This window comes from Anopheles arabiensis, chromosome 2, assembly GCF_016920715.1.
Source record: "Anopheles arabiensis isolate DONGOLA chromosome 2, AaraD3, whole genome shotgun sequence".
Taxonomy (NCBI): domain Eukaryota; kingdom Metazoa; phylum Arthropoda; class Insecta; order Diptera; family Culicidae; genus Anopheles; species Anopheles arabiensis.
In genome coordinates, this window is record NC_053517.1 from 87,123,282 (window position 1) to 87,139,978 (window position 16,697).

Consider the following 16,697-nt stretch of genomic DNA (forward strand, 5'->3'; position numbering starts at 1 on the left):
CAAAAAAGCGAAACCAGTCGAATGTAAAATGGCGGAGGCATGCCAACCGAAGGTGGTGCATTCATCCGACTTTCATCAATCATGCCGCTATGGAGTGTACAAAGACGCACACACACACACATACAAATGAAGACTGAAAGAAATGATTAAATTACTTCATTTTCTTACACAAATGCTCACGTTCACGATTCACTTGCCGCTGGTACACGATTCCCATTCACACACACGTTCGCATTTGTGATTCATTTGCCCCCAGCCCTAGCGGGAAGGATTCGGCATGATTTTTATTCGAAGTTATCAGACCGTACATGTACACTCAGCACGGTTTTTGTTGTTATTCGACGGTTTAGTTTGTCTTTCCTTTATTTCATCGACACAAGAAAAATACACACATATTTACGCTCGGCTGGCTCTGGCGTGCACGACCGTTCTGTGTCTTTCCATTCTGTGTGTATCGCCGAACCGCTTTCTTAATGGAATGGAAGGCTTTTGCGAAAGAGCTCGTAAGCTGAACCCCCTCACCGTGTACCGTTCCGTTCTATTCAGCAAATGGTGAAATCACAACACAACCGTAAAAAGAAGACGGTTGCAGAAAGCATAGACATTTCTATCTAGCTGCCTCCCACCGGATACCGGCTTTCATTCGGCAACATAAAGCCCCTACGGCTGGAGCTTTTTGTACTGCAGGGAAATAGGTTTTATTTGAGGGCCTGCCAAAATCACTACCTCAACTGCCGCCTCACAGGGCTATTCAATGTAAAAGCGTGAAGGAGCCCTCGAAGATCTCTGCGCTCCGCTCAACCCATAAACACAGAAGAGCTTTGCCGCGTCTGAATGGGTAACGATTTCATTCAAAATCCGTCTTCCAGAGCCAATTTACAACTTTCTTATCGCGTACTTTTTACAGTGGCGCTTTGTTTTTGTTTTTGAATAGAAAACGAGCGTTATGGGATGATGTTATTAGTATTGTTTCATCTGCTTGATCGTAGCAATTCCAGCCCCCGTTTTGTTAAACGCTGCCAGCCCTAACCACTGAACTTTTTAAGATATCTTGATTTGAAATCCTGACCGTTTAAATAGTTTAACCAAGCAACAGAGAGCGTGTTGTATGTGCAAACCCTTTCCGGTTAAGGTAGAAAAAAAGCAAGATTGACTGTTTGTTTGATTGAGCATACGGGGAAAGCGAAGGAAAAAATAAAGTCGTCCCTCAATGTGCCTTTCACCTGTATCGATTGACGACTTTTACTGAGCAAGAAGCCATCGGTCCCTTTTTAGCGATCCTTTCCTAAAAGCCTGACGCTTTTCGCTGGCTGGCTGGTACGGTCGTAACACCAACTGTATCAAGCAGCACGAATCGCTCGACGACGATGATGGTGGTGGTGGGTAGCATGCGGTTCACTTCCGGCGTTCAGTTTCAGAACCTCGGCCCGGCAGTTAATTTATCGGCATAGGAGGGGGGGGGGGTAGCATTAAAAGAAATCGACCCAAACCACGCCAGCTAGTTCCCGTTCCTTCGCGTTGTAAAGAACGGATTAGGGAACAGACTGTTTTCATTTTCGTCAGTTTGTTTCTGTCGTTGTTTTATGTACGTGTGTGTGATTTTTCTCTTTCTTTTTTTTACAACGACCCAGCGTGGGTCTGCCAATCATTGCTTTTTGTGCGCTTTCCCGGTGGCATGTCGGGCGAAATTTCCTTCAGCAAATTTATGAGTTAATTTGGAATTCATTCACGTTGACGGAGTCAGTCAATGGAATTACGGATTGAAAATTAGTCTCCAATAAATCAATGTTTCTGAAGTTGGGGAGGGTTTTATGTGCGCTTGCGAAGAAGCATTTTCCAGTTTTGTTTGAAGAAAGCTTGCCTTTGATGATCGCCTCTTTTCTCCACTTACGGTTTATTGGGGCAATAACTTAGGTTAACAATAAACTTGGAGCTTACGATATTCTTGGTAAAAGCTTAGTTCACGATATATAGCAAATACTTGCTCAGGCACAATTTGTTTTTCAAAAATTTCTGGAAACTGTTGTATTAGAGTACCTTTTCAATGTTAAGCTGTTATGAGACTAGACAATCGTATTAACATTTTACGATTTAACTACTTTAGAGTAGAAGAAGACTTATAATTTTCTGTGATCTATACTTAAAAATTAACTAACTAATACCTACATTTCTGTATATTCTCCCTAAACATATATTGTCCAAATCAACCCTTAATCCATTATCTGCGGCAAATAATTGTACGAACCGCAATCCCCTTAACGAGCATGAAACTTAACGATCTCGGCACCATCCCAATAATGCATATACATGCTTCTCAATCCTTCCCTTGAAAGTAATCCAAAGAAAACGATGTACGATGTAAAAAAGTACCGCTTGCAAAATTCACATTTCACAGAATGTGCGGGCGGGCGGTGTGAGGTGCGGGAGAGTAGCATCCGAACGCAATATTTAAACATTCTTGTCTGCGATCGCTTACCGTTCCCTGCTGCTATTTGCACATTCTGCCAGCCAATGCACTATACCATTCCACGGCGATAAACAAACGGGCAACGCCCCTATTGCGCGCCAGTTGAATAAACTGTGCACCGTCTCGGCGTACTACTTGCTTTGCGCGAGAAGCAAAATAACAAAATGATTCCTACTCTATTTGATTGCTGTTTATGTTGCACTCGAGCGCATTAAAGCTTTTCTTCAGCGCAACCCGCACCAGCGTAAACACTGCTTTAACGCAACTGTTATTGCGCTTACGTCAAAGTAGAAGCCCTCGTTGACAGATTAGCTGCTCCGTTCTAACCGTTTCTAGATCACCAGGCGCTTTTAAAGATAACTCGTTCCCCGGCTATTTTAACAAACGGTTCGATACAGTAATGCGTTGTTTTCGAAGAATAATTTCATTGAAATATTTCGTAGAAATTCCATCCACCCCGAAAGCAACCTTCCACGATCCACCGGGCGTCTCCATCGTTGCCGTTGCGTTGCGATGTTTGCTGATCTAAAAATTCCTTCCAGGTCGCAGTTGCGCCTTGTGGCAATCTGTGCCATTTCTTGTGCCACACCCTCGTTCTCCTCTTGGATGGCACGGGAAGTGGTAATTGTTTCACTTTCATCTGACGGGCTACTTTACGGTGTAAATGTTGCATCCAGCTGTCAGCTACCATTAACCTTACCCGGACCCCTATGTTCATGCGGACCGAGTGTTTCAGTAGCTTCTAACTGTGGACCATATTTAGCCAGCACCACTTTCAGCGTGTGATGAGCTGTCATTCTGGTGGGACGGTTCACCGCATTCCTTTAAAGTTGCACGGTTTAAGCGTATACGAAGCTAAATGTGAAAGTATAGCAGCGTGTGTTTAGCATTCAATTTTGGCAGTTTTCCAAACACACTGATCGGTGATCAAAGTTCGCAACGCAGGTGTGTTAGACTCAGTTGTCAATCAACGTGTGTGATATTGAATTTAGGATTGTTCTTGGAAATTGTGCGAAGAGAATATGCTAAAATGCGTCACAACTGTGAATGCAAGATTAAAGCGTGACAAACTCACCAGACCAGGCATATAAAAACAGTGCAAATGGTCGTCTGCAGCAACGAATCTAATCGGTTACATAAAGTCTTTTGCAAGTGAATGAATAATTCACGCACTCACCGGTCCACCGCCGCCTGTTGATGCTTGATTGATTGACCTCAATGTTGTGGTGTGGCTACGGTTTCGTGTTGGTGGCAACATTCCGATGCTATTCGATTTATTTTAACCCGCAATGTGCCACTTGTTCGAATCTTTATTTTTATGCTCCGAGAGCCGACTGTTGCGATGAGTTTCGCTTAATTGATTCAATTGTGCGGGAACCGCTTCGTTCGTTAACCTCATGCTACAAGTACGTTAGAGTAACTGTGTTGCACAACACATTCAATTCTTTGAACCGTTTTGCAGGCACGCCACAATTTTTATTTCTTCAAAAAAACATTGAATGTTTTGCTTTTGGGAAAACGAATGAAAACCACAAAATTGATATGTTATTCAGAACGCTTATTGTTATCGGTTATGATGAATAAAATGCAATATTTTTATTAATTTGATCTACGATTTGTTTCTTCTGTTCCATGGTTGCTGCTAGCTTGAATTGGGTTTCTATCTAATTGTGCAAACAGTTATAGACTTAGGCACAAAACCAATTTCCATTTTATTTACAAACATAAATCCAATAATGTTATGTGAACTTTGTCAACAGATTAAATAAATTACTGTTTTCTCTAAATGCAATGCGCTCAACAAGAATTACCGTTCTGCACACATTCGGGATCGTCTATTAAATATTGACTTTAATTGTTAGCAAACATATCGGTGGTGAGAGGTAATTTTCACATTCACGATTGTAGAGCATAAAACATTCACGTTTCTGCACCCAACCAGCATCACTGCAACAACTACCAATGACAACACAGCGAGCATTTTGGTGCGCCTGTTCCAGCTGTTACATTTGTGTTTGCCTATCGAAACCAAACTAAATATTGCAATGCAATTGAAAGTTGCACAGTTTTTGTGGGGCAGAGTTTGTGCTGAGCACCAGCTGTAGTGTTTCATAATTTATTACACTTCAGCATTCAGTTCAAGGTAAAGTACCAAACTAAACCGAGCATTTTATCGTGTATCTGTGTGTGTTTGAAGTAGAGAAAGGTTTTGTGTGCGCTAATTTAAATTGCAACAGTGCGTTTAAATACCACTCGTAAAACCTCTTGAACACTTGAAGAACATTAAAAAGATATGCTTCAATGGTAATAAATTGTACAATAGAATAACCTAGCATATTACTTTTTCGAGTGTACGGTGCTCATCATCTATACTATTTCTGTTGCATATTACACATTTATTTGATATCTATCGATATCGTGTAAATACAAATATCTCTACGTAAACATTGCATTAAACTCAAATTCGTCGGCCGTGCTGCTGTGTCCATCGTGAGCGCGCCTCCACGACCACCGTCCGTTGAACATTTTTCATAAATATTCATCAGCTGGATTGGCTGGCACGTGGCGTCAGGAATCAATTTTGCGACAACATTTAAGCCCAATTCACTGCCTCCCACTCCAACCCCATGCACACACTTCACCTTTGAACTGTGTGCGGGTTCCCGCTGCCGAATAAATGTATTTGTTCACATCGATTTCCCATCGTTTCACCGTTTGCCAGGGCGGGGTAGGTTAATGAATAAACATTTCACTTATTTATGGGATGAAACGTTAATCGATCCGTCTGGAGCGCTTGGTTACATCACAACACCGCCCGTAGGAGCTGCAACGGGAGGGAAACCGAAAGCGATAAAACAAGGGGCATAATAAATACGTCCGCACACGTTCGATAAGCGGGGTAACGTTTCATAAATAGTGGCAGCAAAACTACGTTTGAAAGAGTGCTGTGTTAACTTTTTGTGCCGAAACTCTTCTTGTCGGGGCTTTTTTCACTTTCGGCATCTGTTGATGTTGGTTGTGTGACTATGCACAGTGCTTCCCGCTGTGCCTAACCTCAGACAAACGGCACATCATTGCATTTGCCAAAAAGTAAAACTCGCAGACAATTGACAACCTGACACTTCAAGCTCAAGGAAAGTGACGATCCCGGTGCGGTGGAAAAGCAAAGTCAAGGCGAAAACGCAATATGTGCATACTTATACGTGTATTAGCATTTGGCGGCAAACCAACAAAATATACGAACCCCAGCCATTTCGCAACGATCTCTCCCCACAGCAACACGAGCCGTGCCTTGGGTTTACTGGTCCCCCGGGCCCCTGACATTGACAATGACACTGAAATGGTCATCCGTGTCGAGATCCCCGTTGTCGTACGATTATAGGACACTATTGCGTGTGTGACAACGGCTTATACGCAACCATATCTCCTGCCATTCGTGGCTGCCGTACCATAATCGATAGCACAGCACCGTCAGCATGTTTCGGCAGTTTAGCAGTATTTACACGAAGGGTGGATACAGCCAGGCAAAGGAGGGGAGTAAAATAACTTCTGACACTACAAAAAAAACGCAAACCCGCGTGTGCCAGCAGTAAGTGACATTGTTTTAATGGCCTTTACATCGTCTTGCAAATACACGCGCACCGGTTTATCAAACCCCGGTATCCTTTGTGCGGTTTTCGATTGAACGTATATCATCTGTTTCGGGGTGTCCCATCGGCTAGACACCGTCGCAATGAAATATGTTATTTATGCTTGTTCCTATAAGAGCACATTCTCTTTCACTCTTTCTCTATGTGTGTGTGTGTGTGCAGTGGTGTGCTGTGTTATGTTTACTATTTTGTCCTTTTGATCTGCCGATGGCATGCATCGAAACTTGTGGTGAACATAAAATATGCATATATGTGGCCCCTGGACCGGCGCCTCATACGTGCGTGATATATTGTTATGAGCGCAAAAATGTATGCAAATTAGGAAGTCAGATACGGAAACGCCACTGCTATAAATAAAGCAAATACAAATGTTATGTTAAGCGACGGCTCTCGAGCGTGCTTTGAAAGCTCCACCATGTGCCTCCGTTTGCAAAAATATTTTATTCTATATGGTAGAAACTGTTCTACTATTTTCTTCTGTCTATTTATTTCGATCGCGCATTTTTGAAAACAAAATAACCCGATGACCATGAAGCTGTATATTATACGCTTTCAGGTTCAAGGTTCAGTGTAAATAAACAAATGTTTATTCAGCCTCACGGCCGCCAGATGTAACCTTTTCTTCGCCACTGAAGGGGTGTTTTCCTTCGTTAAAAGTGTGAGACAGAAAGTTTATCTTGCATTTCCTTTGCTCGATTCGCAAACATCCTGCTGGGCCTGCTGGTCTTTTAATTTAAATTTTCCTTAATTAGTGAAAATGTCAATTGGAATTTGTGGAGGAATGAATGTTTCCGGAGACGCAGCGCTAACGTTTAAAAATAAAATTTCGAAAATTGAAATAGCAAAACACGCTGCCACCATCCCGATTCATCGATGTAAACACAGGGGCTCACATTTTTGGCCGCATTCTTGAGTCCAAAGGCAAGGCTCGCCAGCAATCGCATGCTGACGAAAACCGAGCCAGACACTAATTACCCGACCGGTTTCGAGTGCGGTATAATTAGACTATTAAAAACAACACCCGAGACACAGAGGAGGGTGAAACCGATGGTAAATCTCTTTGTCGGTGCTTTCTTTATGAAAATAAAAATCTTAAGCAGTGACAGATCATGACATCGTGTGTGAGCTCATAAGTAGTAGACCAAAACATCGTTCACACGTGCCGCCAATGTTTTGACCCGTTTTGGCCATTGCCCCAGACATGTCAAGACATGGCACACAGGCAAGCAGTCTAATCCCCCCAATGCATGCAGTGAAGTGAGCTGCAATTTCTGAACCCAAACTACAACAACACTTTAGCAACCCACACCACCAACTAATAAAATAAGCCAACATTTCACACACCATCTTTGTCATGCGTCAGCACACGACACCTTAAATGGGGAAAAGTTTGAAAAGTGGCTCTGTTTAGTACACAGAGTGGGTAATTATAATTGTGGGAGAAAAAAATCGGAACCAAGAATGTCTCAAGAACATGTCAACGTGGCTGTGTTGTGTGTGTGTGTGTGTGACTGCACGTTTATTAATGTTTGTCGCAACTTTCATGCGTACACGTGCGCATACACCGCTCTGGAGGGTGAAAAACTTTCACATTTAGCATCATCACGTTACGTGTGAAGGACCTGTACGTGAATGTGTTGATTTCAAGCAAATGTTGTGAATATTTCAAACAACGCTGCCATTTTCAAAGTAGTTACTTTGATGATAATTGGGAGAATCCATATGCGACGATAGCAGCCATACATTGCGGGTTTGTTGCACGAGTGTGCACAACGAACAACGTTGTGCACACTCGTGCAGTAAACAAAGCCCGCAAATGGTTATGGCACCTTTATACGTAAAGCATAATCGATCGAGATTTTTATGGAAAACAGTAAAAACATCTCCCCCTTGGAATCATACCTATCTCCCTCCAATCCTTTTGTTGACTAAATCGCATGAATCGATCTTAAACTGACCTTTTTATCGGCTATCGTCAAAGTAAATACTAACGAGAATGGCGAAGCGTTTAGTTTCACAAGTGATTCACACGAGCTACTACATTTGATTGTAGGTAGAGGCAGATTGTTCTGCTCAGAAAATTGTCGCTTGCGAAATACACATTTGCGAACGAAACATCGCACCACACATTCACGGTTATGTGGTCAATCATGTGCCAACCGTTTTACTAACCTCTGTCCTTATGATGTCTATAACGGAAGACATATTGCTACTACGAACAAGAAGATCGTTTTGTGATTATAAGACTGAAAGACCACGAGCCACTTTCATATACTAAGATACTTTAAGTGTTCGATCCTCAGACATTGGGTTTGAAATAGATTTGATTATTCTTATTTTTTTGTTTTGTTTTTTTACTTGTTATGATGCATTGTTAGAATGATGATTTAGATGTTTTCTGAAATAGCATCTACGTTGAATAACAGTATTAGTGGATAGAAATCTTAGGCAACTAATAATATAAACATAAAATGCTTCCTAAGAATGATTGCTTCCCCTAGAATAGAAATAGAAAGTAATAGCTTGTACTATTTTCTTCACCAAATGCGAATCACTAAATACAGCTGCATCGTGAGTGCAAAGCATCAAAGTGCATCAGTCTGTAAATAACACCAGTCTGTAACACCCATCCATCTGTTCCATCACCAACGCCTACAAGCGCGGATCGAAAAGATGAACGTTAACCACATTTTACCACATTTCGATTGCTTACTCATTTTTCACTGTTCACTGAATGCATTTTCCATTGTGTCCACCCATATTGTTCATCCAATCCAATTCACGCGAAACTTTCCCTGCCGCCACCCATCATCATGCGCACATCCATTCCGGTGCTTCCTGTGCCGACACACGAGTTGAGTATGGTTTTTCTTTTCCTCTCTTTTTTGCCGAACTAACGTTGTTGCACCACTCCCCTCTCCTTCTCCGGATGTACGAACGAACAATGTCGACACACGTTATTGTGCGCACGCCTCACACACCAAACGTGAACCGTGGAAAACCAATCCACCAATCAATCGGTTGCTGTAAAACGCCCTTACCTGCTTTGCCGCACAATTGTGATACGATGAAAATGCTGTACTGCTCAAAACTCAAAATGACACCTTCCTCCACCCACCTGTAACGCTTTGTCACGCTGCTCTGTCCACTGTGCTTTTTTTGACCACACAAACTCTCACTACACACACTCTAACACCCATGACTCTGGCGTTGTCGTCGCGTGTCATCTTGCTGCTGCTGCTGCTGCTGCTGCAAAACTATTCTTTCCGACTGTCTGACACAAACACACACATACGATCGCAGAAACGCGCAAGGATAAGTTTGACAGCCGTCATCATCACGATAGCGGTGGTGGCAGCATCAGCACTTCGTCCTCCAGTGCTAGCGCTGGTCAATCGTCCGGTAGTTCCGGCTCGGGACATTCAGCAACAACTGACGGTGGCAACAGTAGTGGCATCGGACAAAGTAACGGTGGTGGTGGTGGTGGTGGTGGTGGTGGAAACAGTGCTGGCTATGCAATGGTGTCGCAACAACATCAGCCGCTTACCAAGCCGGAGCGTCCGAACAGCTTGGGCCCGTCCAAGCTGACGCGCCGGATCGTCTGCTATCATGGCGATGGTTGTAAGTATGATCGGGCAACTTTTGTTTTGGGCAGCTTCTTCTTTAGTCCGCTTCTTACGGGAATGGGTAGACACAAGCAGACGCGCGTTTGAAAATCTTGGACATAGGTGTATCAAATGTGTAATTGTATTTTTATTTTTTTTTTAAATAATCATGTAATTAAGCAATTTTCTGAAACATCACAATTCATGGTAAATGGAGTATAAATGATTTTTGTTGAACATTTTTACTTTTAGTTTTGATGATTTAATCACACTTTTTTACGCTCCATTTTTTACAACTTGTTAAGGATATACTGTATAATATAATAATATTACTTTTTTCCTTCCCTGCAATAAAGTCCAAAAAGCGTGTTGGTTATGTGCAAATGTTCCATTTAGTGTGTAGTGTGGTGATTAAAGTTTTGATTATGTTGCCAGTTTATGTCTATGTCTTGTTTTTACTCTTGCTCATAAACAGAATTCCCCAACTGTCACAAAGAGCGGCCAAGCAATAAATATCGAGTCGTGCAAAACTTTACGAATCTTTAATACTCTCGACTAGCCTCGTGCGATATCTCTAACGTGTACAATTAATACATCTTTTTTTTCTCTCTCTCTCTCTCTTCTATATTTTTTGCTCAAGCAGTTCAAGATAATCAAAGGAAAACACCACCGCCGGCCAATGACGGCCAACAGCAGCAGCATCAGCTGCAGCACCATCAGATGCAGCAGCAAACGCAATCTCTCCAGGCGCAGCACCACCACCAGGCGCTGCAGCAGCAGCTCCAGCAGCACCACCAGGCGCAGCAGCAGGCCCAGCAGCTGGCCCAGCAGCACGGGCAGCATGGCGGTGGCCACGGGCATACCCACGGGGGGCACCATGGGCTGCCTAATCATATCGTGCTGTCGGAGCTGCCGGAACCGCCGATTCCGGTGTCGGAGATTGGTCCCATCCCACCGCCGCCCATGTTCTCCACGCCCAGCCCAACGCTGGCCGGGACGCGCTCGCACGGTTCCAGCGCGGGTGGCGTAAGCATGGGAGGCAGTGGCGGTGGCGGTAGCAGTAGCAGTGGTGGCGGTGGTGGCATCGCGGGCGGAGGCCAACCACCGAATGTGCATTCCACTAGTAGCAATAGTAGTATTATGAGTAACCTTATACCGTTAGATATGAACGATTACGACTACGACGGTAAGTAATAGCGATGCAAGCCGATATAGACAACTAGAAGTGCCAGCATAATAGCTGGGTTATTAGAACGTCTTGCCACTTTCCAGTAGGAAGGAGTAAAATGTTAGTTTTCAGGGAAAATCGGGACTCTTACTGGGAACTGAAACGTTAGAAACAACGCTTCTAAAATGCCGATAAATGGCACTCTTGACAAACGCGCTCACTCGCTCACCTACTGTGCCTTAGTGCTGTAAACAAAAAAGCTTTTTTAGGTGTGCAAAAATGGTAACATTTAAAGCACGAAATAGCACCGCCATCTTTCACTCTTGTACACCTTCCTCTCCATCTGTGTACGTGTGTGTGCTCTGCTTCAATATCATCCTGCAAATGAAATTAACAAAAATGAACACACACAAACTGCACGACACTCTAACGCTTTTATCGTCACTAACGCGCACTGCAGCATGCACCCTTGCAGTGATTGCTTTAGCCGCAGGCAACACTGTCTCTAAATGCAGCTCTTGTATTGATGCCATTGTTAATGCTTGAAAGCGGGTTTGAATGCATTTACGATGAATGGCTTAAACATTTCTGTACTGTGGCTATACAAGTGTGATTGTGTTAATGTTTTCGTCGTGCAAGGGCGTTAGAAAATACAGCCAAATTCAACGTGATTTAGATGATTGACGAGTATAGCAGACACTTACCTCCAGATAAAGCCGACTTGAGGGTTTCGACGTTTTTTAGACTGTTCTTACGCGGTAGTTAAATGCTGCTGTATAATGTATGCATTTATAAGCCAAATTTCGAAAACCACATCAGTTTATAAACAAAACGAACGCGATCGTCGTGTGCGTGCGTTTCCGGCTATGTTCATTTTTCTTTTTGTCCTTTCAGCAATATAGGCTGGACTCGTGTTTTGGTTTCGTCACTTTTCCCCACTGCTTACGAGCGATCTGTTTTGTGTGCTTTTTTTTTGTAAGTTATGCAACAGGATGTTTGTGGGGGTGTAAGCGTGTCGACCGTAGAAAAGTGGTTACTGTGGAATGTGTTAACCCTTAAATGTTGCACATAAACAAACTGCTGTTGTGTACACAGCACATTGGAGTGAAATGAATAAATAGGTTACTTGTGTTATTGTTCATACTGACATAAGTAATCTTACGATCTGAAGCATTTGATTTAAACAATTTTACGATTCCCCTTATTTGATACCTTGCAATTAAAGGTTATGCTCCAAGCGAGTGGAGAAGAAAAATAACTAATAGGTAAAAATTAAACCCACCCCGGGTTTGAAAATAAACCATCGACGTCAGTGTGTTGAAAGAGGTTGCCGCAACCCGTTCCGCGACCTCTCCCAAGCCTCTACGGCGCGCGGTTTGAGTGTGATGAGAAACTCGCCCGGCGTGTGTATGTGCGTTCCCCTGTTGCTTATCTTTGCGACTGACGCACTAACAACCCGTACATCGAAACATACCGCCGCCCACCCGCGTCTCGCGTGCGAAGAAGTTGCAAATTTCAATCCACCACCCTTGCTTACGCCCGCCACAATTTGCGCCGCTCATTGGCTTATGACGGGCTGTTCTCTGGCTTATGGTAGCACGAAACGGACGAAACCGGTGTAACCGTCACGAAACAAAATGCCCCACAGCGGCACGCTTATAATTATACTTCATCGTTACACCGCTACCGGGCTACGAGGGTTGGGTTTAAGCTGACGGATGGTAACGTGTAACCGCAGCAGGAGCAGTAACGCAGCAACAGCTGACAATCCAGACCCTTTCCTTTCCAAGAGCGCTCCGAAAACAGGTGGCAACGAAATCTCGCACCACCGTACCATCCCACATAGACTGCCGCTTTGTATGCGGTGTCTCTGTGTGTGTGTGTGTGAATCTGCTGCTAATCAGGTTCACCAGACACACTAATAAATGTATTTTGCCCAATGGATGCACTGGGAAAGGGAATGTAAGGTTTTTTTTCGTTACACAGATGCCAGATCCTTCCATTTTGTTACCTCACTTGCTTTACTTCTTCACTCCCGCCGAACTCGCCGATGAGCAGCTTCCACTTCCGGCCGTTGCGGAAGAGTTGTTTTGGCAATTTTTGCCCGTGGTGAGCAGTAGCAGCATCGTGTTATTCAACGATTTGCTCCTTTTTCTTTTTGCGCGGCCGGCACAGTGCACGAGGGTTTATTATTTTTAATTTTCCTCCGGGAAATGCGCTCCAAGTAAAACAACCGGAGTGGGATGGCTCAATGAATGAACCGGTTCCCACGAGGGAGATGAAGCGGTGTTAGCTATAGCAGAGGGTTTGGGGGGATGGAATGAGCTACTTGGTGTGTCCGTTTTCTATGTAGAAAAAGGCCGTTTTCTGAATGAAATGAGCAGAACATGGGATTGGGGAAAAACACGAAACCGTGAAACATTCAAACGGTATTTCAACGGCAATGTATGCGTTTATCGCAACGTCAATCTTGCCTCGGCTCAAAGCAGAAAAAGGAATGAAGCGTTTTCTTTGCCAGATTTTGAAATGCTGTCGTCATTAACTTTTTCTATATGTTGGCATGTGTTGGTGATGATGATGTGAATTTTTTCGACCTCCATATCCCATTACGGCATCGTACATTTAATCCGTATTAAACCCGCTATATGTGAAAAGCCAAATAGAAATCAAAGAGTATGGGACAAAAAACGAGCCACGGTTGATGAGTGGCAGATGGTTTTCTAATGTTGTCATAATCTCGTTTGCCCGTGAAAAACGATCCCTTTAACAATGAGAGATGTATGCCAATTAAATACATTATTAGAACGGTAGGGAAATGCATTGGGTTTGAAATTCCAATCGGCTTTATCACATGAATGAATATTTATTTACGATGAAAGCCAGACACAATATGAAACCTGCAAGGATGGTTTTATAAATATTGTTGATTTGTAGAGTATTATACCTAATAATCCTTTATTATCGACACTCCAAGTAGCGCTAGGAATAGCGTTGGGAAATGTTTTTTTGGGATATCCTTATGATAATGCTTCGTGCATCTGTCCACAGTCAATGAAATATAATGTTTAGTCACATAAAGGTATAAAGGTCCATTCTTTCCCACATTGATCATCCATGATCGTTCCTCTCCTTTGCCCTGGAGAGACTAATTTAATAATATATTCCCTGTTTACCCTCGCTGGAACATTGCAGATCATGAAAACAATGATCAAGAGGAGATCGATTCAGACGAAGACTACATGTACCCGATGTCCCAGCCGAACCCCAACATTGACACGAACCGTATCGACGAGATCCCGGCCAAGGAACCGAACATTAACGCGGTGCCATTGAAGTCTGCGCTGAAGAAGAAAGGCTCCAACCCGGGAACCCCGACGCAGGACAATCGTGCCCTGGCGGTACGATACGACACCAATCCACCGGCTGCTGCCACAATCAAGTAAGTACTGCTGCCAGCGGCAAAGGCGACCAAATATACCCCTCCGTACATTTGTGTATTAGCGGCGAGAGAAATATTGAGCTGGGTTAGAGAGACAGAACAAAACCCTGTGTTTTTGTTTGATACTATTAGTACAATTTTGCCTTAGTTTGGTTTCCCTTTCTTCGCCAGTCACCATGTTGCTTTGTGAACCATGCTCTCCTATGCGCCCCTATGTCGATCCTCGATCGATTGTTTGATGATGATCGATTGGATTGGTTTCGTAGATGTTATGTTTGGTAGCCAGTAGATTCGAGCACGATTTCCCCCAGCGTTTGTGGCACCGTTTAGTATGATCCCCGAATCTCCTAGAAAGTCCACTCGATGCGTGTTTTCTTCTTTCAGCTATTTCTAGAAATAATGAAGCCCCTTGCAGTAGAGACATAAAGCCATTTCCCTTACCCAAGTCTCATTCACAATAAACTCTAGTAGCTATATATCAAGAATTTGATATTTATGCTGTAAATTTCCGGAAAACATGCTCATTTACCCCCCGATCTTACAAACACATCATGTTACTGTTTTTATTTATCTGTTTTTCGTTTCGATTGTACAGATTATAAGATCAGACTCGTTCAGTTTTCCCATTGTAATTATCTGACAAAATCTCTTTTAAATTCTAGATTTTTTTACATTTCTCTACATTTTACTGATATTTACAACTCTCCCTTCAAACTCTCTTCTGCTCTTTGTCGTCGTCCGAATTGTAATTCGAATCTGTATCTTCTGCTTGATCTCAACTTATCTCTCTGTCTGTATCTCTCTTTCTCTATTTCCCTATTTCTTTCGTCACCTGTGTAATGTTTAAACTATTCAACCAAAAACCTACATTCGTTTCTGTACATTTTAGGCCAGTTTTACGACCACGGATTAGAATATGGTAATTTCAGATACTGTTTATTATTCTACTTCCTCTTGTTTTGCCATTTTGCACACCACTTACACTTTGATTATTAGTTCTCTTCTCTTTGTTTTGGGGATTTTTTCCTGTTTTTTTCTTTTTTGTTTGATTAATTAATTCATTAACGGTATGGATTGATTGTTGACTAACCTTTGGTCATTGTGGTTTTAATTTTCTTCCCTATAAATCAACATCAACACACACACACATTTATGCAGTTGAACGCAAACACACTATTTGATCCTTTAGCAATTAACAATGTGATATACCGCTGAACAATGCCGCACTGTACACACCACAGTACCGTTTCACACTGATCCATCTCCCACGAATCTATTGCATGGAAATCGTCATTTTCCCAACCATACACACATACACCATACTTTGTAATGTGAAATTTCACGCCACTTTTACCGCCCCGTGCTGTAGATGCGAGTGTTCTCCCTGTTTTGGCTGTAATCATTTGCGCTTTCCGTCACGTGCTGGTATTTTTTACTTGCGAGGCACGTACAGCTTCCGTAGTATTAATTGGATTAGCATTCATGCTTGCCATTGCTCCCTGCCAATTGCAGCTTTTAGTTTGTTCCACACTGCACATGGCACCTCTCCCGCGGCATTGCGTGTCCTTGGTGCACTGTGGTGTCACATTAACCAGCATGAATCGTTAAATAGAGCTTGTGCAGCCACGCTTCACAAGACAATAGGACGTGCAGTTTTATGCCGTAGCCATTTATGAACTAATTGAAATGCTATCAGCAGCCTTTCCAAGCCACACGGGTGCTCTGGCAATGGTAGTCGATTTATGTGCATTGTATGTTTACGTTCACTGGTACACTGCTTGCACTACGGAGACGCTGTAACATTATTTCTTATTCTACTGCACAGCCGCAAAGCGAAAAGATACGCACCACCACCGCATTGAGAAAAGTAGTGATTCCCTTCAGAATCTTTTAATCCGTAGCGGCTTACCAAGCGGTCATTGGCGTCCGTCTGGTTGATTGCCAAAACGGAAATGATGGCAGGACGTTGCCCAGCAAAGTCCGGACAGACACACATGACTGATACACCACAGCATCAGTTAAGCTGTACCGTTGTCCTTCGTGGTTCGTGAGATTTTTTCTCTTATTTGCTTTGTGTAACGAATACGGTCTCTTGTTTGATTTCGGTAACATTTACTACTTTACCAGTATAAAAGCCAAGATGTGTCAAGAAATAAACGCTCAGCTCTCTTAACCCAAGCCGACTGGAGCAATGTTATATGTTTCATGAAAACAACGGCTAAAATTGTGTTAAACGAAACACGACACAGACTATATACAGCTAAGACATTCAGAAAATTGGTTGCTGGCGGAAAACTTTTCCGAGAACGACAAGCATAGACCACCCACCGGTTAGACGTATTACAAATCACTCGAATTAATTTTTACA

At 43.0% G+C, this 16,697-nt stretch overlaps 1 protein-coding gene across 7 annotated transcripts in view; it reads left to right on the forward strand.

Annotated features, from left to right (window-relative positions):
- LOC120896670 (AF4/FMR2 family member lilli) overlaps window positions 1-16,697 on the forward strand; it is a 141,344-nt gene that overhangs the window by 114,733 nt on the left and 9,914 nt on the right. For 5 of the 7 annotated variants that reach the window (XM_040300972.1, XM_040300971.1, XM_040300973.1 and 2 more), the window contains 4 exons: window positions 9,421-9,738; window positions 10,366-10,908; window positions 14,083-14,329; window positions 15,219-15,248. In XM_040300972.1, coding sequence (XP_040156906.1) covers window positions 9,421-9,738; window positions 10,366-10,908; window positions 14,083-14,329; window positions 15,219-15,248 — 1,138 coding nt within the window. The remainder of the gene's footprint in view (window positions 1-9,420; window positions 9,739-10,365; window positions 10,909-14,082; window positions 14,330-15,218; window positions 15,249-16,697) is intronic. The other 2 variants (XM_040300974.1, XM_040300978.1) reach the window with 2 other exon arrangements.